Below are 21302 nucleotides of genomic sequence, written 5' to 3'. Positions count from 1 at the left end.
AGCTATGAATGCAACAATGCACTTCCTATTGGACACATTTATTGTAGTTTTGGATAAAAGGAACTCCAGATCTTGCAGAACTTTGGCAAAAAAACAAAGCATATGAGGTGTACTAAAATTAGGCTAGATTTTTCTGAAACATGGCTTTTTGTTTTTTTTCGTGTGTTTTTTTTTTTCCAGTGTAAATAACCCATATGTGTTTTTGGAATAGGAGAATAAATTTTTAATCAAATAAGTTTCAGAAACACTACATTGCATCTTGACCCCATCTTGGAGCTTGAGAGTAAATTTAGTCTATTGAAATATCTGACTCTCCAACATATTGGACCATAGAACTCCTTTTATCCCTCTCCCCACTATCTGTAGCGTGAGCAACTCATATTTTGGCAATCATCTTACTTTAGGTTGAATTTATATTGATTCTATGAAGATCAAATGCGGAGAATATATATTTTATTATTTGATATTACCCATAAAATATTCTAGTGTGGGCATATAGATTCTTGAATGATATTTTGTATTTGGTACTAGTAATACCTACTACTGGCCCCTACATGAAACATAAGACATTTCTATTATTATTATTTATTATTATTATTATTATTATTATTATTATTATTTAATCAGCCACTCTGTAGGACAAGTGCCATTACTTAAATACTCTGCCCTGTGTAGTCTGAATGCCGAAACATTGCAAAGGGAGTGTAACCATGTGTAGATAAAAAACAGGCAAAGCGAGACTCTTTTCTTCCTTCAGATTGTTCACTTGACTTTTATGACTTGAAAGACAGTCAGAGCACCTCAGTGAATGCTATCTTTAAACAAACAAAAACGATTTCAAACAATGTGTACATCCAGTAAAGCTATGTTTGACAGGGCTTGTCCAATTGTTATCAGCTAGAATCCAAGACTGAGACTTACTTGTAAATCAATAGCTAGTGTCAGGTCCAAATTAAATGTTATTGCTGTTAGCTTCTTAAGTCATCATTTTAAGTTTCACTGCATCTCTTAAACCAACTGTGACAATTTCTCTAGCTTACTTTAAAAAATGTATCTTATTTCTACGATTCATAATATTTTCTATTCACCACTTTTTTCTATTTAAATGGTATATATCCTGTGCCTTTTAAATTGAGAAATAATGAACAAACTTCTGATCTTTTGCATTCCTCGGTCTCTGCTGCAAAGGATTTTCTCAAGAGTCATTGAGAAAGCTTTTTGGATAACATAATCAATGATCAAATAAAAATAAGAGCAGAAAAATTGCTAAAGTGACTCCTGTTTTTTCACTGTCATATGGACCTATATTGTTCCTTTTTTTTTTTTTTCTGTTCACAAAAGGAAGGTCAACTTTGCCATTTTATTCTAGAATGATGTTGCTAAACTTAACAATGGTTCCAAAAACTTGAGTAAATTTTAACGGCTGAAGACAAAAACTAGACAATATTTGATAGCCATGATAAAGGGAAAATAAAGTAATTAGTAGAACAAAAGATTCAAAATGCTAGTGTTTTTTGTTGGTTTTGTTTTTTTAAATAAACTGTTCTAAACTTTCCCTTCATTTTTCCCCCCACCAGGAATACTTCTGCTGCCAGTTAAAATATAGAAGAACAGAAAAACCTTTTTCCAATGGTAACAACAAGAAAAAAAGACAAAGTAAAATAAAAAGAATACTCTTCTATGAAGGTAGAGAAGAGTGGTGGACATAAAGAAGCTAAATGAACTGAATTCCAGAGAGAAACAAATGCTTTGGAGAAGAGGAGAGAGCAGCAGCTATTTTCGTCTGGGAGCCATTTCCAGCCTTGAATTCAAACTGCCATGCCAGAACTGGGGACAGTGAGGGATGGTGGAGAGGACTACAGATTGGAAGAACCCCTACTCAGCTGAGTAATTATACCTTTCCCCTCCACCCCACTGTCCTTTAACTGAAAAACAGTGGCTAAAGGCCTGGTGAGTAAACGAGAAGTCACCTAGTCTCAGGCATTCTCCAAATGACAGCATTTCAGGACTTTGTGGAATTTGAAACCAGTAGTGAAGCAAAGCAATCTGAAACTTCAGCCAAGCCTTCCAGGTCAAATACAAACACCATCAAAAGCTAGTAGAACAGAGCAGAGATCATAATAGAGTCAAGAAATAGGCACAATATTTATACAATCTACTGGTTTCGACAAAAGTTCCAAAGTAATTCAAGGGGGGAAAGAAAAGTCTCTTTAAGAAACGTTGGAACAACTTGATATCCATTTGGATAAATACAAGCTGGCTTCCAGCATACACCAATCACAAGAAACGAATTTGAAATAGATCATAGTATTAATGTAAAAGTTACAATGATATAACTTCTAAAAAAAAGATAGATGATGTAGCAGGCTGCCTGTAACCCATCATTCTTTACAGTCATACTTGCCATGGGACAGACATTGCAACTCTTTTTCCACCAGCTTCAGCACCTCTGCGACTAACAAGCCCATGCGTCTTGAAGCTACATAAATGGACTCAAGCCCAAGGGTTACTCCTGTGCAGTAGCCAGGGCTAGGTAAGGAGGAGAACCCACCTTTCTCCAGGGAGACCCTTCAGGAGACCAGAAAAATGGCCTTGGGACTCTTGAGAACCAGGAGAGAAGAGGCATTTGTGTCATTTCCTGACGTGGCTGTGGACTTCACCCAGGAAGAGTGGCAGCTGTTGAACCATGCTGAAAGGACCCTGTACAGGGATGTGATGCTGGAAAACTACAGCAACCTGTTCTCCTTGGGAATTCCATTTTCCAAACCAACACTTGTCTTTCTGCTAGAGCAGGGGGAAGAGCCCTGGAGAGAGGAGAGAGAACACCTACCCAGTTGCTGTTCAGCAGATCCAAAGCCAGAAACTCAACCTTATTCCTCCTGTCCTCTGGACTTCTGCAGTCAGCGGTTATGTCAGCAGGTGCTACATGACCATCGCCTTTCAAGCAGCCCAGGCATGTTTGCAGGAACTCTCCGAATAGCGGATCTCTGCCCAGCATATTGGAAACAGCAGCGACAGCCACTCTCTCATGAAAGATTCTGGAGTGACAGAGTGGAAGGTGAAGACAGCGAAGCAGGCTCTAAATCATTGTATGGGAGGACAATGGAGAGGGTTACTTCAAGAACTTTCTCCGGCTCACCTGGAGGACAGCTCATAAGCTCAAGGGAAGGAAAGACAGTGGTGGAAATAAAGTTCAATTCAGCTGAGACGGCAAACCCTTCAGAGACAGGCAAAGTATTGAAGTGGGTAGAAATTTCAGGATTTGAAGTAGTCAGTAGTGGAAATTGTGGGCTAGGTTTTAACCAGAGGTCAGCCCTTTTCGTTCATCAGAGGGCCCACTCAGGAGGAAAGCCTTATTTTTGCAGTGAGTGTGGCCGAAGCTTTAGCTATAAATCAGCTCTCATCACACACAAGAGAACACACACTGGGGAGAAGCCTTATCTCTGCACAGAGTGTGGGCAAGCCTTTAGCCAGAAGTCAAACCTAGTCACACACAAGATGGCACACTCTGGGGAGAAGCCTTTCTCATGTGAGGAATGTGGGCGAAGCTTTAGCCAGAAGTCAACTCTCATCAGACACCTTAGGACACACTCGAGGGAGAAGCCCTTTGTGTGCCAGGAGTGCGGAAGAGGCTTTAGGGATAAGTCAAACCTTATCACACACCAGAGGACCCACTCGTGGGAGAAGCCTTATGTATGCAGAGACTGTGGGAGGCTTTTTAGAGACAAATCAACTCTCAGCAAACACCAAAGGATTCATTCAGGGGAGAATCCTCATTGGTGCAATGAATGTGGCCGGAGCTTTAGTCAGAAGTCATACCTCATTAAACACAAGAGGACACATTCAGGAGAGAAGCCTTTTGTATGTCGGGAGTGTGGGCGAGGCTTTAGTGATAAATCAAACCTCACCACACATCAGAGGATACATTCAGGGGAGAACCCCTATATGTGTGCAGAGTGTGGACGACGGTTTAGTGTTAAGTCAGCTCTCATTACACACCAGAGGACACACTCAGGAGAGAAGCCTTACGTGTGCAAAGAATGTGGGCGAGGCTTTAGACATAAGTCGACTCTCATTGCACACCAGAGGACACACTCAGGAGAGAAGCCTTTTGTGTGTAGGGAATGTGGACGAGGCTTTAGACAGAAGTCACACCTCATCAGTCATCAGAGGACACACTCTGGGGAGAAGGCTTACGTTTGTACCGAGTGTGGACAAGGTTTCAGCCAGAAAGCAAATCTAGTCAGGCACAAGATGGCCCACTCAAGGGAAAAGCCGTTTGTGTGCAGGGAGTGTGGGCGAGGCTTTAGCCAGAAGTCTGCTCTTATAAGACATCAGAGGACACATTCTGGAGAGAAGCCTTATGCATGCAGGGAATGTGAGCGGGGCTTTAGTGACAAGTCAACCCTAAGCACACATCAGAGGACACACTCGGGGCAACGCCTTATATCTGCAGTAAGTGTGAGGAAGGCTTTAGGTTGAAATCACTCCTTATTAGACACCAGAGGACACACTTGCTATAGAGAAAACCTGTGCCCAGGGAGTGTAAGTGAGACTTAAGCAAGAAATCCCATTGCATCACCGAAGAAAAGACAACTTTAGGGGAAACTGCATATGTTCAAGGGGTGAACTCAGAGATACTAACTCTCATCAAAGGACAGAAGAAAACGTACATGTCTGAAGCACTAGTTCTCAGCTAGAAGCAGTTTTACCCTAGGTGACATTGGGTGATGTCTAGAGCCATTTTTGTTGTCACAATGAGAAGGCTGTCACTGGCATCTAGTGTATAGAAGTCAAGGATGCTGCTAAACATCCTATGATGCACAGCACAGGACGGCCCCCCCCCCCGCCACGACACACACACATACAATAAAGAATTATCTGACTATGACACTTGGACCCCTCTAAGGCTAGCTTTGGCTCCAGGACCCCCTACCACCCACCATAGGCTTGGTGGACATTTCTCAGACCGTACTGCAGCTGAGAGCCTTCCTACCCAGCCATCCTTGCTTCTCCCTCTCCTTCACATTTACACCCAGTGCCACTCCCTGCATTCTCTGACTTCCTTTCCATTTTTCTCAGATACGATTTTCCCAATAATCTCGTACACATCTATGCTTACCTTCTTTCTCAGATGACTACAACACTTACAGAGAGCAAATGGTAACTTCATGAAGAGTCAAATGAGTGACTAAAAGAAAAAACAAAAATGACATTAGAAGGAAGCCATTGCTTTGAAAGTTATTCATCCGCTCATTCTTTAAAACTGGGAAAACCAGTCACTAAATCCAGATCTAGTCAACCATATTATGAAGAGGCACTAAATTTATTATTTGTTTCTTATATTTTGGACTCTAAATGAAAATTATACTACTCTTTTCAACTCTGCTTCTTGTTCTGAAGCTGACAGGCTTCTGTGATTCTTATTTAGAAAGGTTTTATTTCCAAATTTTAACAGAATATTTGCTTTCTCTTCAGGCATATGCCTAAGTAGTTTCCTTTTTCATAAATAAATCTTAAAACTTATATCATCTTCTAGACTGAGCAAGAATCTTCTGTTTCTCTTTCACTGTCTCTCATTCTCTGCTTCTGTCTGTCTCTCTCTCTCTAGAGTATTTAGACCAACGCCGTTCCTTAATTTAGTAAGTATCACATCTTGATTTTTGTGACTTTAATTCCAAAAAAGCAATAATCATTAAAAGTCATTAATTTTCATCGTTGACCTATTTTCACTAATTAATATTCTCAAATTAGGTAGAAAAACAATGGGCTGACCAGATATGATCCACTTAGTGTTGGGATTAAAATGGGTGAAATTTCCAGGAAATGATTAGTGTTTATTATACAAAATGACCCTGCAAGTGATATAACACAATCAAGATGTTTGGGGCAGCTATGTTGTGTTCTTTTTCTATTTTTTTACGTTTAGATCAGAGAATGATCTGAATCAATTTCAGTTCACTGTGTATAAAAAAAATGACATCAGTTTTGAGTTATTAAAATATATCTATTTCCCCCATTTTGACAGTATGAATTATATGACTTTATTTTTTTGTCTGTCTCAAATAAAACTTTTTGAAACTTAAAGGATTTTACTTGCCATCATTACACACACACACACACACACACCCACACACACACATATACACTGACCGTAAAACCTATGATTTATACGAAATTCTTATTAATAATAGTTTCCTTGGAAAAGTTTGGAACAAAATGAGTAGCAAATGCATGAGAACTTACAAGCTTTATGCTATTTAATTTGGACCTCTCTGGGATCTCTGCTTAAGCTCAAATATGCACTGTCTTATGAGTCTAACATTTGGAATTAAAAAACAAAATGTGAAAAGAGAGTGCCATAGGTGGTGTTAATCAGGAATTGTGTATATGAGAAGTGGGTAGTAAGTTTTTCAACAATTTCTATCTATCAAACTTTTCTTTCTGGAGTCTCTTCTAGCTAGAAAAAAAGGAATCTGGATAGAGAAATTTATTTTCTAGACATTTGGTCCTCAGAGAAACATTTCAATGGATTCCCCATCTGTTATATCTGGGTTGGGGGACAAGATACCCTGTTGACTTAAAAATGCTGGGTATGACATACAATAGTAGGAAGTCCACAGGAAAATATTTAGAATGATTAAAGCAAGCAGCTTTTCTGGGCTAATTGATAGATTTGGATATTGATGGATTCAATTGCCTCCTATAATACTTTCCTCACCTTTTTAAGCTCAGGTAGCAAAGTCATAATGGCTATTTCTATACAGTATCCTTGCCAGTAAAGACAAGCTGCCATAGTAGTTAAAGCAAACCTTCAAAATGCAGTGGGAAGAATCATAGGGATCGTCTTTGTTCATATTCTGGCTCTGCCTCTTAATTTGCTCCATAAACTTGGACAACATTGACTATCTCTAAAAGCTTAATTTTTCTCATCTTCAGTGTTGTTAAGATCGAATGATAATACACAAACTAGAATTATAGTAAGTAGTTATTTAAAAAATACTGTTTCCCCTGTTGTTTTCTACTTAACTGGTTCCCCTCATTTAGAAACCTAATAGGTTCAGGACAGTGGCAGTTTCAGGTCATTTCATGACCTTGATCAAGTCATGCCAGCTCTCAGAGTCTCTGTTTTGCCATCTACAAAACTAGGATAGTCATAGTTGAGAGCTGTTCACCATGCTGTGAAGATGAATGTAGCAACATCCACAAAGCAGGCTGTATTTTAGGGGAAGTCAAGAATCACTTGCAGTGAGTAACAGTGAGAATAATATTAAAGAAATATTTATTTCCCAGGTACTCTCTAAATAGATTTGGGCATCTATTGTCTAGGACATATTGGCCTTTAAGTAAAAATAAATACTTGCCAGTTTTCATTAAAATTCATTTTAGCAAATAATTACTGTACTGTAATAGACGTATTGAGTCCCTTGCAGATTAACGAGCTATTGGGAAAAAGCCCTGTACCACGCTGGCAGGAAATGGAAAACCCCACCAGGGCACATTCTGTGCACAGTTACCATTCAGCCAACAGCAATTCTCTCTCAGATTTTATAAACCTTGCCCTGAGCAAACATGAAGCATTTTAATTGGGATTTTGCCAGAATTTTTGATTACACTCTGCCTTATAGCAGTATAAGCCAAATATATATGATAATATAAATCTCTTAGTGTTACATTTAAACAGATTTATTATTGTCTTGGCTCCTAGTAATACCTGTAGGGCCTTTTCACATTTAATTTGACATTTTGATTTTTCACCACACTTGTAGGAAAAGTACTGTCAACATTACGATATTTGTTAATGCAATTGTTTATTAAGAGAAGAATAAAACAATGTATGCAAAAGCATGATATGTGCCTGATAAGGAAGCTAGCATATTTTATGGTATGTCTTAAATTGTAAAAATGCCTCAGCTATCATTGTCTAGATATGGCTTTCTACATATGGCTTTTAAAATTATAGTGTCTGGAAGTCTTTCTCCCAGCCAGACTTAGTGCCTGAACATGTTCTACTGAATGCTAAATGATTCGATGAGGCTTATTGAAAACACAGCCGATATTTAGGGTTAACATGATGGAAGAATGTCTTTATCTGGGTGTCATTCTTTGGATTGAAAGAGAAAGCATAATATAAATGACTTTTTAAGTATGTTGGTGGTCAAGTTATTACCTCATCTGTAAAGAGGGGAAATATTTCTTTCAAAAATCAGGGCCAAGTAATAGAGTTAGAGAAAGAGATAAATTAGAGAGGAAAAATACCCTTGTCTTTCAGAATTCTTTGTGCTTTTAAGAATAGAATCCATTGGAGATATATATCAAAGATGCAAAAAATTCAAACAATGCCCATTCTTTCAGTTTTCTGTTACTCAAATGGACTTTTAACATTTTCTCTGTAAGGTCTGAATGTTACTCTAAAATAGAATGATTTACCAAAGAGTCTGTTTTTCTTGCTTGAGAAAACAAATTAAAAGGATGAGAATCAGAGTGATCCTTGTTGATAAGGCTGAACATGTTCAGAATTTTAAAGACCAGTTCACACTCAGTAGCTCTCAGAGGGACAGTGATGATGTTCTCCCAGTAGGATACTCAGCTCTGTCATGCTTCCCTTCCATCCCCCACAGAACCCTTACTCTAAGTTTCCTAAAGCTTGTTGACTTCCAGTGATTTACAAAGAAATGGCCTATATGATCTCTTCCCTAGTTGATTATGACTTCTTCCCGCTGCCCCCCTACACTTAGCTAACTTTCCAGTCTGAATGATATACTGATTGAATCATCCCCATGCTTTCCGACTTCCACCCTTTTTCTCACATTTTTCCATGGTACTGATGAAGTTTTGACTTTTCTGTTCCCTTGTGTACTGTGTGTGATTTCCCCTTTAACAATTACTCTGATTACTTCCGCGCCTTAAGCCATAACTAATTTTACTTTCTTCGCAACTCCCACAGTAATGTAGCTGGATCTTTCATATAGTGTTTCGTCATATCCTCTGCTATGCATTGAACCACCTATGTGGATGCCTTATCTCTCCCACTAGGCCTGATATTTCATTCTATATATCACATAATTTCCCTGAGGTCAAGATTCAATTTGTGGTTTTGTCAGCTCTGTACTTCTACCTCCAAGAGTACATTGCATTTAATGAAAACCATGTAAGTCATTGAATAAATACAAAAGGGAATATTTTTATCTTAATGTCATCAATTCTGTTTTCATTTGGTAGAATTTTGTATTTTATTGCGTCTATATTTGTCTTCATTTGTTTTGTTGAAAATAACAAAGTTGCTTCAGAGCCCAGAAAGAGGAGACCAAAGCGAAAAAAAAATATCCTAAAGAAAGGTCAGAAAGCTAGAAAAGCAGGCTTCGGAATCATTGGGATGCAGGTGTTAGGGAAAGGGACCAAAACAGAAATTTCACAGCAGAGACAATCCAGTTAAGATACTTCTGCTCTGAATAAATGGAAACCAAACCCATTTTCTACTGAACTGTCAAATTTTGAGAAAGGGGCATCTAATTGGTCTCATTGCTAGGCTTGTATTTGGGAAGATGTAACCACTATTTACAATCTGTCTGTAAAACTTCTTTCAGTAGTGAAAACCTAGTTGCAATAAAATAAATGAGAGGGCTATAAAAAAAGAAAAAAAAATAGAGGCTCTCAAAAGCAGACAAACATCCACTACTGAAGATTCATCATGGGGAGACATTAGGTGAAGTGTGAGAGATAATTTATTATGTTTTATAATCTGTAATTAATGAACATGTTCTTCAAGTATTTTATTATACTTCCTTGTGATTCATTAGACTAGTGCTGCATTGACTGCACAAAGGGAATATCTTGCATAGTTTTCCACAGGCCTGTCACAGAATGACTTTACTCAAAATACCTCCCGGTATAATAGAAAAAAACATTTAATTTTCTATAATCAGATTTCTGGGTCAGGATATATTAACAGGTGTCAAACTCTCTGACTCTATGTATAGTATGCTGGATGGTATGGCTTTGAAGATCTTTAAGTATAGGATATTTAAGGATGTAAATAGTAACTGACTCAAAAAGATGAGACATGATGTGCCTGTAAAGGGAGTTCTTCGGTTGATGAAAAGTACCTATCTAATCAAAGCAGCAGACTCTATGTGAGCTCTAGTACTGGCTAGGCTTCGTGGCAGGGTGTCCTAGTTGTATACAGCAAAATAACCGCATTTTTCTTGCACTATCAACTTGCACAGCCCTCTCCCCCCACTGCCTTTACTTCAGAGAGTAGTTCAGACTGTAACAAATGGTATGAATTCATTGGGTGCCTGGCTAACAAACATTCGTCGAGTCCCTACGCTGTCTTGTAAGGAGAGGAGTGTTGGGCCAGATAGTGAAAATAAAATCAGAAAAATCAAAGGTCCTGCCTCGCAGCAGCAGTCTTGTAAGAGAATAGTGCATTGATGATTGCAGTGATTATAATAAGAGCCCATTATCCCCAGTGATTTATGAAAACCCACAGGAGGGCTCCCAAGAAGTAAAGGAAAAGTAGAGTGTGGCATAAATGACTTCTAGGACGATGAAGCTTGAATAACATATTTTAGTAGGTTTTGGAATAATTCAGATGAAGAAGATATGTACATGGGTAGGGTTGAGAAGAAGTAAGGATGGGTGGAAACTAGAAGTTGAAGGTACATATCCCTCATTTATTAATGAAATGAAAAGTATACACTGCCATATTAACCCTGAAAATTAGCTTTGGTATAGCCACAGTTCACTTTTTAAAAGATGACTCTCAAGCAGGTTACTATGCCATCTTCAGAAAAAGAGCTTTGCAAGAATTTAGATGGTTTTGCCCATCTAAAATTAAACTTGATGGGATATGGAAAAGCTGCAGCTGTTGGCAGCATGGGCGAAATTTCTGCCTCCAGAGAAGCAATCCCAAAGATAGGCTTGTTGCCAATACAAAAAGTCAGGAAACAAATAAAAAGTTGGCATAGTAATTACAGTGAAAATTCAAAGTCTATACAAATAGTTTTTCTTTCATCTAAGCCACATTATGGTCTTTGGAATTTTTCTTCTAAATAGGATATCTAGATAGATAGCTTTTAACCAGAATTTTCTTGGTTCTATACTGTTTGGGTTATCAACTATGGTCTATCAGCCTCATGTAAGACATACATGATTTTTTTAATCCCTCATAAAACCAATGAGGGTATTAAGACAGTCATCCCTTTATCTTTGAGGCAGTTAGGTAGAAAGAAAAGCATTCACACATTGTCAACAAAAGACCAAGCTAGAGTTGAACCGCGAAGAAACACCAGTGTTAAAGATTCACATCTTTATTAATATCATCACCACAGTTAAGAATTTATCAGTGGATCCATGCCAGACCTTCAGTCCTAGACAGTCAACTAACCTCTCTGATCTTAAAGGTGCAAATGATGTTTTTAAAGATTAATATGGGGCTTCCTCTTCCTGTAAGCAGTTGGAGGTAACCTCTGAAAATGGTTCACTATTCGCTTGACCCAGGGAACCCCATAAAATCATGTAAATCAAGAGGTTCAAATCTACACATTCATTTGAAGAATACTTGTCAAACTGCCCAGGCTATCACAGGTATGCATATCCGAAAAGCCACCAAGTATCTAAAGAATGTCATGTTACAAAAGCAATGTATGCCATTCTGTCTTTACAATGGTGGAATTGATAAGTGTGCCCAGGCCAAACAGTGGGGTTGGACGCAGGGTCGTTGGCTCAAAAAGAGTGCACCATTTTTACTGCACATGCTTACAAATGCAGAGAGGAATGCTGAACTTAAGGGTTTAGATGTAGACTCTCTGGTCATTGAACACATCAAGGGGAACAAAGCTCCCAGGATGCAGCACAGAATTTACAGAGCTCACTGGCAGACTAACTCACACATGACCTCTCCCTGCCACAGTAAGATGGTCCTAACTGAGAAAGAGCAGATTGTTCCTAAGCCAGAAGAGGAGGCTACACAGAAGAAAAAGATCTCCCAGAAGAAAATAAAGAAACAAAAACTTACGGCCTGGGAGTAAATTCAGCATCAAATAAATGCTCATAAAAGTAAGAATAAGAAAAAAAAAAAACGATTAATGTGGGCACAACACTAAACTAGAACTGTATTTCATCCTAGCAAATCCCAGTGGTCCTATAATTGTTTTCTTGTGTCTTAGCCAGATCTGTCAGTTTCTGATCCTGACAATAATGCTGGGATGAAAGATCTGGATACATACAAATAAACCCAGGTAAACATTGTGCCTCTACCCTAGCAGAAAATGAGATTTAGACACTGTGGGTCTTATTGGAACATTCTAGCATTGTGTTCATTATTATTATTATTTTTCAAATGATCTTTATTTATGATTTTGTCATTAATGTTTAAGGGTGGTAATTAGTCACAGCCCTGAAATCCTCCTAATGATTTAAACTTGATATCGATAAAAATATGAAGGCAGGAAATCAACACTTTATCTCACCTTTCTTGCTCACTCTGCCTCACAAATTCTCTTTTGTCCAGCTGACATTTGGCTTCCCAGAGCCAAATGGCAGACTTCCTCCTTTGTCATGCCAAGTGAAGAATTTCCCTCCTTAGGATTGTTCTAAGAGGTGAATCCATTATTTACTTTTGTCCTTATTATCAAATAAACAAAACTAGGTGGTAGTCTAATTTAATAATAATAATAAGTAGTGGTTATTAGATAATTACTCTGTAAGTACTTTACATCGGTTGACTAGCTATTTCCATGTATTTTATTTCTAGTAGTGCTACTGTGTGGCAAAAAATAAATGTGAACTAACCAAAATGCATCCTGTCACCCAGCCACATGCATACAAACAAAACCAAGACATATAACTTACTCTCACAAGAAGATTTTTTTCCCCCAAATTCTTTTGCATTGAGGAGCTCTAGTTTAATTCCGTGTGTTGACATTACCTCTTATGATATATAGCTATCTTTTCCTTTCTTCCTAATTCCAGAGAGTTGAAGTAATATGTGGACTCATGAAAGGAGAAGATAAGGTACCAGCAAGGTCTACTGGGAAAACACTTGAGAAGGACAGAAAAGACCCAGGTTTCAGTTCTGTTCTTGCCACTAACCAGCCAGATGACACAAAAGTTACTTAGCTGTGAAGATGAATCTGTAGCTCTTCTCTAGCTAGCTCTTACTCTAGGTATGTTTCTCTATATGTAAAATGTTGATAAGACCCTCCCTGAATACTTCATTGGATTATAAAAAGGCTTAAATATGGTAGGAAGAGAAATAGAGCATGGAGACCAGGTTTCGCTGACAATTATGCACAGTAGATGAATAAACTATAAATCACTTAACCTGAATCTCACTGTCTTCATCTACCAAATAAGGAGTTGAACTAAATCTCTGAGTTTTTATATTGTAAAACCTAATGAAAAATATATAATTTCTCTCTGTCTCTGTCTCTGTCTCTGTCTCTCTCTCTCTCACACACACACAGACACATACACTTATAAGGATTTGTTTCCATATGCTTTAATTGTCTAATAATGAGAGATATACTTATTTTTTTGATAAAATATGTTCACCTTATGATGAAGGTTAATATACGCACATGCTGTAATTGCACTTTAGAAATATGTAGATTAAAATCAATATAATACCTTATTGCTTAGAAAAAACTCAAACTGTTCAGAACTTCAACTATTGGTTGTTGAGATACGGTGCCAAGAACATGAGATGTGGAATAAAGCCCAAATTTAGGTGCAATTTCTATACTCACTTAACCTCCTTGAAAATTTTTCTTTCTCTGTAAAATGGTCCCTAATGAGTATTTTTTGTTATTGGGAGGATTTGATGGAGTCACATTTGTGATAATTTTCTGAGATAAAACTACTTGACTATTTAAGGTAACAGCTAGCTAACCCTATTCAATGTTTGATATGGATGGATGTTCCAAGCCCACCATCTCTTCCTCTCTCCCTTTTCCTGTCCCATCATCTACTCCTGGAATAAAATCCAGAGGAGCCACGTGAGCACAGAACACTAGGGAATTCAAGCTGGGTCAGGTTAAAATGTCCTAGACTAGGATATGCTATATATACCCTAGGGGATGAAATACACAGGAAAGTATTAAACATTGTCCTCGAATTGACTCATCTGTGAGGGCTGCCCAACAAACATATGGCTTTACTTTTTGCTTGCCTGTCTTAGTGTTGTTTGAAAACTCCAGAGGAATCTCTCTCTCCATCTGGTACTTAATGTGTGCTATAACATTTTAACAGTGGTTGTCTATAAACCCAAAGCTGAGAAATTTTTAATGATGAGATAAGGAAGACAAATGAATTCATACAGGGAGTGGGGGTCACTTTTTTGAATTTAGGGTTGGATTTGGCACTGTGGTCAATCTGGAGAACACTAAGTGTGTGAGAGAGGACCCTTCCCTCCTGCCTATGAAGACAATATCTCAAATGTTTGCTGTGACCCATGCTGCAGGCTGACAGGTAGGACAACTCAGAAAATTTAACATGCTAGACTGGCCCTCAAGGTCTCAGTTTCAGGACCCTGAATTCTTGAGAAGAACACACTATCTTTCCTAGCAGTGAGAGACTTCCCACGGACAGCTTGAGTAAATGAAGTGAAGAAAAATCCTCTCTGCAGTAGTGCCATCACTTACCGGGAAACTGACACCTGGGAAATTTAGTTCGGGCGCTTTTAAGACTACAGAGAGTGACTTGAGTTTATTGAATGCCATGTCTTTGTACAGTGACAAGTTACTAAAGGACCACTGATTAGTCTTTAGTGTTTGGAGAGCTTGAACTCCATTTTAAAATTTGTCCCATTGCTCTAAGTTCAGTAGGAGGTCATCAAGAATTTTATATACCAACAGCGTCACTAAGGCACCTAACAGTCCATTTCCAGGAACTAAAATAGGACATCTTTAAATGGTTGTCTGCATGGCTTTCTGTGAAGATTCTAAACTTGACTAAATGGAATTGGAATAGAAACTAAAGGTAATAAAAGACAGGCAATGACTCATACTTTCTGTGATCATCTTGATTTTTAATGTCTCTCTTTGAGAAACACTTTAGAGGTAAGAGCTATTCTTATTTAATGACTATCCTCCCTATAGACTCAGATCTCCTTGTGAGAAAATAGATTCTTTCTGTGAGACACTGTCCCAATGCCTCGCACAATGCTTGGCACAGACAGAGAGGACTTACAATAAACATTTACTTAATGACAGAATGCTGCTAAGCATCCTTTTTGTGTAAATAAATGTAAACATTTAAATAAATGTAAACATTTATTTAGTGTAGTCAATAAAGGTTATTCACAGGGTCACCGAATTCAGTGATTCTGCTTATGATTTTCAAGTTGGTTGCTGTTAGTTCAGGGCTGGACCAGAGCCTTCTTATAGTCAGAGCTTTTAAGTGTCTAGAATTTTAGAGTATTTTGAAGAGATACACCAGAAGACTAATTTTTTGAGAGACCACTGAGATGTGGACTAATGAACACTTTTGGGGGCAATATTTTCTTATGTTTCATGGTCTGTAATTTAACAGTATTCCTTATTTGACTTACAATGTTTCCAATGTCTATAAATCTTATTTTAGGGGGCTATAAATAAATGAAAGTTCTTGATTTGTTTCAATTTCCTATATTTTGCTAACTTGGATAATAAGTTATTGAACTTACTCCCTCCTAATTTTATTGGGGTATGAGTGACAAAAACTTGTATATATTCAAGGTGTATAACATGATATTTTCATATATGCATACATTGTGAAATGATGACTACACTCAAGCTACTTAACATATTCATCACCTCACATAGTTCGTGTAGGTGGGGGTGTAGATGTCTGGTGGGAACACAGCATCTACCCTCTTAACAAATGTCACATATAATATACTTTATTAACTATAGTAACCATGACATACATTAGATCTCTAGAACTTATTTATCTTATAACTGACATTTTGTGCCCTTTTACCGACATCTCCCAATTTCCCCCACCCCCTTGTCCCTAGTAACCGCATTCTACTCTGTTTCTCTGAGTTTGCCTTCTTTTAGATTCTACTTATAAGTATGATTATGCTTATTAAGTGCCATATGCATGCTGGGCAGTGGAGATGTGATAATAAATAGGGCACAGTCTCCACTCCAAGGAACTCAAATGGAACAAATAACACTTGCATGGATCCTGATGTGCCAAGTACTTTTAGAAGATACTTAGATAGCTATCTCATTAATTTTCATAAAATTTTATGACGTAGGAAGTATTATTATGATCATTTTACAAATACACACAGATTTATGCAACATAAATACTATATGCATTAACAGGCAAGTAAGCATGCACAATATGATAGAATATGGTCTGTAATAGATATTTGTGAGCTCAGGCAAGACTTGTTCATCATGTGAAACTTTACCTATGTCATGAAATGTGACTCTGAGTTTGCTAAGCAGAGAACTAGAGTGGAAAGGAAGGTGTTTCTGGAAAAGCAAACAAACATTTACAAAAATATTGACGTTTGCTTCTGCATCAGCATCAGTACCATCAATATCACCATCATACCTAACATTTATTGAGCCATCAGGATATTCCAGGTCAGTCTCCAAATTCTTGAGGAGGATTAACTCTTTAACTCTTTACAGCAGCCAAAGATATAGCTACCATGTTGATTACTATTTTACAACTAAATAAAATGAAGACACAGAAAGAGGATCCTAAGTCACACAGTTAATACACGGCAAAGCAGAATTTAAACCAACATGTCTCTGCCTAGAGAGCCCACGTTCTTAATCATTAAATGTACTGACTCTCCTGAGGAACATGCTATGTTTGGGAAATGGCAAATAATTAGGCATGGTTGTAACGTTAAGATAATCATAGGCGATGAAGGATATAAAAGTCTTAGGCGATACTGAGTGATGCTGATACTCGGATATTTAGATTTGTGAAAACATTGGGTCATTGATGATTGCATAAAGTAACATTTGTTTTCAAAAGATCATTCTATGGGGAGTTGACTCAGATAGTGAAGATAATTGAGGAAGAGAAATAAACTTGGAAAAAAAATAAGAATAGTCTAAGGCAAGGAGGATGAGAGTTTGAACTACGGGAATGGTCATAGGAATAGAAAAAAAGAGAAGAAATTGAAGACTTAATAAAGATATAGTAGATCAGATGTGATAATTGGTTTTATATCAAGGCATAAGAGAAAAGAAAATGAGAATGTTTCTGATTTAGACAAATTATAGAAGCAGAAGCCAAAGACAGAGCAAAGACAGAAATCCAAGGGGAGAAACAGGTTTTAATGGAGGCTAATAATTTCAGTTTTGGAACACCTGTGAAAATAACAACATTATAGAATTTCCTGAGCTTCATTTATTGGAAAATGACTTCAAATTTCTGACTTTAAATCCACTCTTATTGTCACTGTGAAATCATGTTTTCATGCTACTCTTTTCTATTAAATATAACCTAACTTTAGTTTCCAATGTAACCATGTTTACATTGAAGTGAATCTATTGGCACTAGAGTTCCCATTCTGAAAAATAATTTACTATGTAGACCTCTACTTGGTTTGGAAAACTTTGTGTGTGTCTGTGTGTCTGTGTGTGTGTGTGTGTTTGTGTGTGTGTGTGTGTGTGTGTGAATGGGATGGTTTCATCCTCCAAATGGAATCAATGGTCTGCAAAACATCTATAGCTAGGTGAGTATTGGACTTAATATTTTGTGTTGGAAAAAAAATCCCAATGAGATGAGCATATCCCTTATTAACTAATCCATTTTCCTTCAGAAGCATTTTTCAATGTTTTATTTTCTGTGTATAAACAGCCCATCTTGGATATTTTATGGCTCTTACAGCAAAGTCATTTTTTTTTTTTTTTAAATTTAAGGCTTATAATGTAGGTTAAACATTCTTTTAAAGAGAAAAAACCCAACCAGTGGGTTCTGTTGCTTTAGTTTTCTTCATTGAGGCATATCTTTCTTTTTCTGTCAGATCCTCTTGTGGTCTGCTTTGATTTAATTCCCAGAGGTGCCATAATGAATGACTCACTAGAAAGTGTCTCTTTTCCCTGTCACTGTTGCGTTAATAACAATCACATCATCAGTCTATCATTTTTTATCTTTATAAATCTAAAAGGGACTTGTACTTATTGTATAAAATTACTGTGTATTTCCCTTCTTTCCAATTTCTCCTTTCAAATGGTACAGAATCTCCAAGAAAGGAGTGGTTTTATTTATCATTTGTATGTCTCTACACTCAGCATAAAGTCCGATTCCTAGCACATAATAAGCCTTGATAATTCCTTGTTGAATAAATAACAGAATAAAGGATGAGTCAATTTCTGAGTCCTCTTTCAAGTTTTTGTTTTGTTTTTCACTTATTCTTTTAAAAATAATTTTGGAATTAGGAAATGTTTGCAAATATAGCAAAGTGTTTCATATACCCTTAGCCTAGATTCCCCAGGTGTTATTACTTATACAACCAGAGTATAAATATCAAAATCAGGAAACTTACACTGATACATTTTGATTAAGTGACCTACAGACCTACTCAAACTTATCAATAATCCCATAAATGTCCTTTTTCCTTTTTAAGATCCAATTTAAGACCCAGACTGTATTTAGTTTGTTGTATTCCTTTGGTCTCTTTCAGTCTTTCGCAGTCCTCAGACTTTGTTTGCATCGACAGCTTTGACACCTTGGAAAGGTACTAGCTAGTTATTTTGTACAAAATCATTTTGCCTATTTGGACTTGCCTGATATTGTCTCATGTTTCAATTCAGATAATGCATTTTCGGCTAGATTACCATAGGAGTGATGTTATACCCTTCTGAATGCATAATATTACAGTTACATTATGTTGAAATTTCCTTTTCATGTTAACTTTTTGATCACTGAATTAAGATAGGTGGTGTTAATCAGGTTTCTCCACTGTAAAGTTATAATTTTTCCCTTTATGATCAAGGGAAATCATAAATCATATCATTCTCTTTATGATATGGGAGAAGATACCTTAAAATTATACAAATATACTTATTCTCATCATATGTTTGCTCACTAATTTTGACATTTATTGATTAACCTTACTACAATAAACATTACTCTTATGTTTGCCAAATGATCATTTCCATTAGTCCTTCTACATTTATTAATATTATACTGTCCCTTTACCTAGTTTATTTATTCAATTATTTATATAAGTATACATTCACTGATATTTATTTTATTCAATGGGTTTTAATCTGTTACTATTCTTTTTTATTTTGCTCAAATAATTCCATATTTGATGACTGGGTTCTGGGTAATCTCAATATGGTCCCACCATTTTTTAAGCACTTTCCTACTTTCTGGCACCAGATATTTAGACTCATATTGTACTTTCCCTGCCAGTCCTGGAATCTAATAATTTTTTTCCAAGAAGTTCTTCCTTCTTTTATGTAAGAGTGATATTTAGAAACCAAAACTCTAAGGGTGCGCATTGCTACTGTGATGTCATTGTTTCCACACCATGTCAAAGGACATATAGGTAAACAATATGTGCACCACCCACAGAGAAATGCATACATGTATACTATTTATACACATATTTTTACCATTTCTATATTTGTATCTATACCCATGTCATTCTCATATTTCTAATTCTAATCCAACACTAAACTTTTTCTGTTTCTTATTTGTAATTTTTTTCCTTGGGTAGTAAGTTATATACAATATATTTCTGTTTTTATTAAATACACATAGTTTCAGAACTATTAACCTATATTCCTGTGAAAAACAAATTTACCAACTAGAGTACAGTATTTGTGTATAGTTATTGACATGAAAGGAAACACATTATAGATACTATTTTGCACTTTGATTTTTTCATTAACAGTCTGTGCTAAAAATCACTCATGCAAAATCATAGAAATCTTTCTCTTTAATTTTTATAGCTACATAATACTCCAATGTGTAAATGTATCATAATTTACTAAACAACTCTCCAATGTAGGACATTTAGGCTGTTTCCAATGTTTTGCAATTACAAGCATTACAATAAATGATCATACACTGTGGAAGGAGGTTATCAAGAGGAAGTAACTACCAGTTGACCCACAAGCCTGACCTAGGCAATTGAAGGCTCCTCACCTCTTCCCCTGTCTTTGAAATGTATATTCTGTTCACCTTTCCCACAATGGGAACTGTTTTCAAGGACGCAACCTTGAGAGAGTAAGGTGTTGCTGAGACCATCTGGACTGAATACATGACTAAACCCAGTTAAGAATGCTCTATAAATTTTTAAGATTCTGGCGGGGAGGTGTGGAGATCTACTTGTCTTGCAGATGGTCAAGACAAACCACCTATGTTAGTTCCCTTGCTTATTAAATCTGCCATCTACCAATCTGGAGTGGTCTGCTTCTTTCCTGGTTTCTCCTTGCCCTTCATATATAGGGGCCTGTTTGCAAACCAAAATACACATATATGTTTCGATGATTTAATCTTCAGCGTATAACTTCTAAAGTGGGATTTCTGGGTCAAGAGGCAAGTGTATATGTAGTTTCCAAATTTCCCACCAGAAGGATTATAACAGGTTGCATTCCCACCAGGAATGTGTAAGAATGCTGATTCCCCATAGTACTCCAACAAAGTGTTGTTACTTTTTAGTTTTTGCCAAACAGATATGTAAAAAATGGTGTCTCAATAATTTTCTGATTTGTATTTCTTTAACTGTAAGTCTTTTGTCTTTTCATATGCTTCAGAATACATTTTGTTTCCTTTTTTATGAATTATCTTTTCAAGACTTTTCCGATTTTTCCATCATGCTTTGTCCTTTACTCCTCAATTTTTATGGAATATTTTTCAAGAGTTTCCTCCCTTTGTCAATTGTTTTTCGACTTAATTTACAGTTTATAGTGTTTCTTTTTTTGCCATGTAATTAAACAAATTATATATTCATATTTATCAAAATTTTATTGCCTCTGGATTTTAAGTCAAGTTTAGAAAGCCTTGCTCAACACATGTATATTTTTTAGGTCTTGTATTATTTCAATTTCTAACATTTAGATCTCTGACACATTTTGAATTTTTCCTTAATATGATATATGAGTACTAAAAGTAGCATTTCAGATCACAGAAGCAAAGGTGGAGTTTTAAAATAAGTAATGCCAGACAATTGGTTATCAATTTATAAAAAGGTAAAATTACATCCATATCTTATACAATTAAAACTAGCTTATTTTCCCATTCATGGAGAAATACTACAATGTTTTAATTACAGCGTCTCTGTAGTATGTCTTAATATCTGCTTTATCAGTTTTAATTCCTCATTTTTA

General features: G+C 36.6%; 2 protein-coding genes across 2 annotated transcripts; both read left to right on the top strand.

Annotated features, from left to right (window-relative positions):
• The first annotated feature begins 2135 nt into the window (after positions 1–2135).
• Positions 2136–5246, top strand: LOC117030674 (zinc finger protein 133-like). Its single transcript, XM_033120869.1, is given in 2 exon segments — positions 2136–4438; positions 4441–5246. Coding segments are annotated over 2 exon segments (1935 nt in total). The 5' UTR covers positions 2136–2586; the 3' UTR covers positions 4524–5246.
• Positions 5247–11477: 6231 nt separating this feature from the next.
• Positions 11478–12032, top strand: LOC117030733 (60S ribosomal protein L17-like). Its single transcript, XM_033120946.1, has one exon. The coding sequence runs from the start codon at positions 11478–11480 to the stop codon at positions 12030–12032; it is 555 nt and encodes a 184-aa protein (XP_032976837.1).
• The last annotated feature ends 9270 nt before the right edge of the window (positions 12033–21302 follow it).

The sequence above is a fragment of the Rhinolophus ferrumequinum genome, chromosome 11, assembly GCF_004115265.2.
Source record: "Rhinolophus ferrumequinum isolate MPI-CBG mRhiFer1 chromosome 11, mRhiFer1_v1.p, whole genome shotgun sequence".
Lineage (NCBI taxonomy): Eukaryota > Metazoa > Chordata > Mammalia > Chiroptera > Rhinolophidae > Rhinolophus > Rhinolophus ferrumequinum.
The sequence above is the reverse complement of the archived record's forward strand: the minus strand, read 5'-3'. Positions and strand labels throughout refer to the sequence as shown.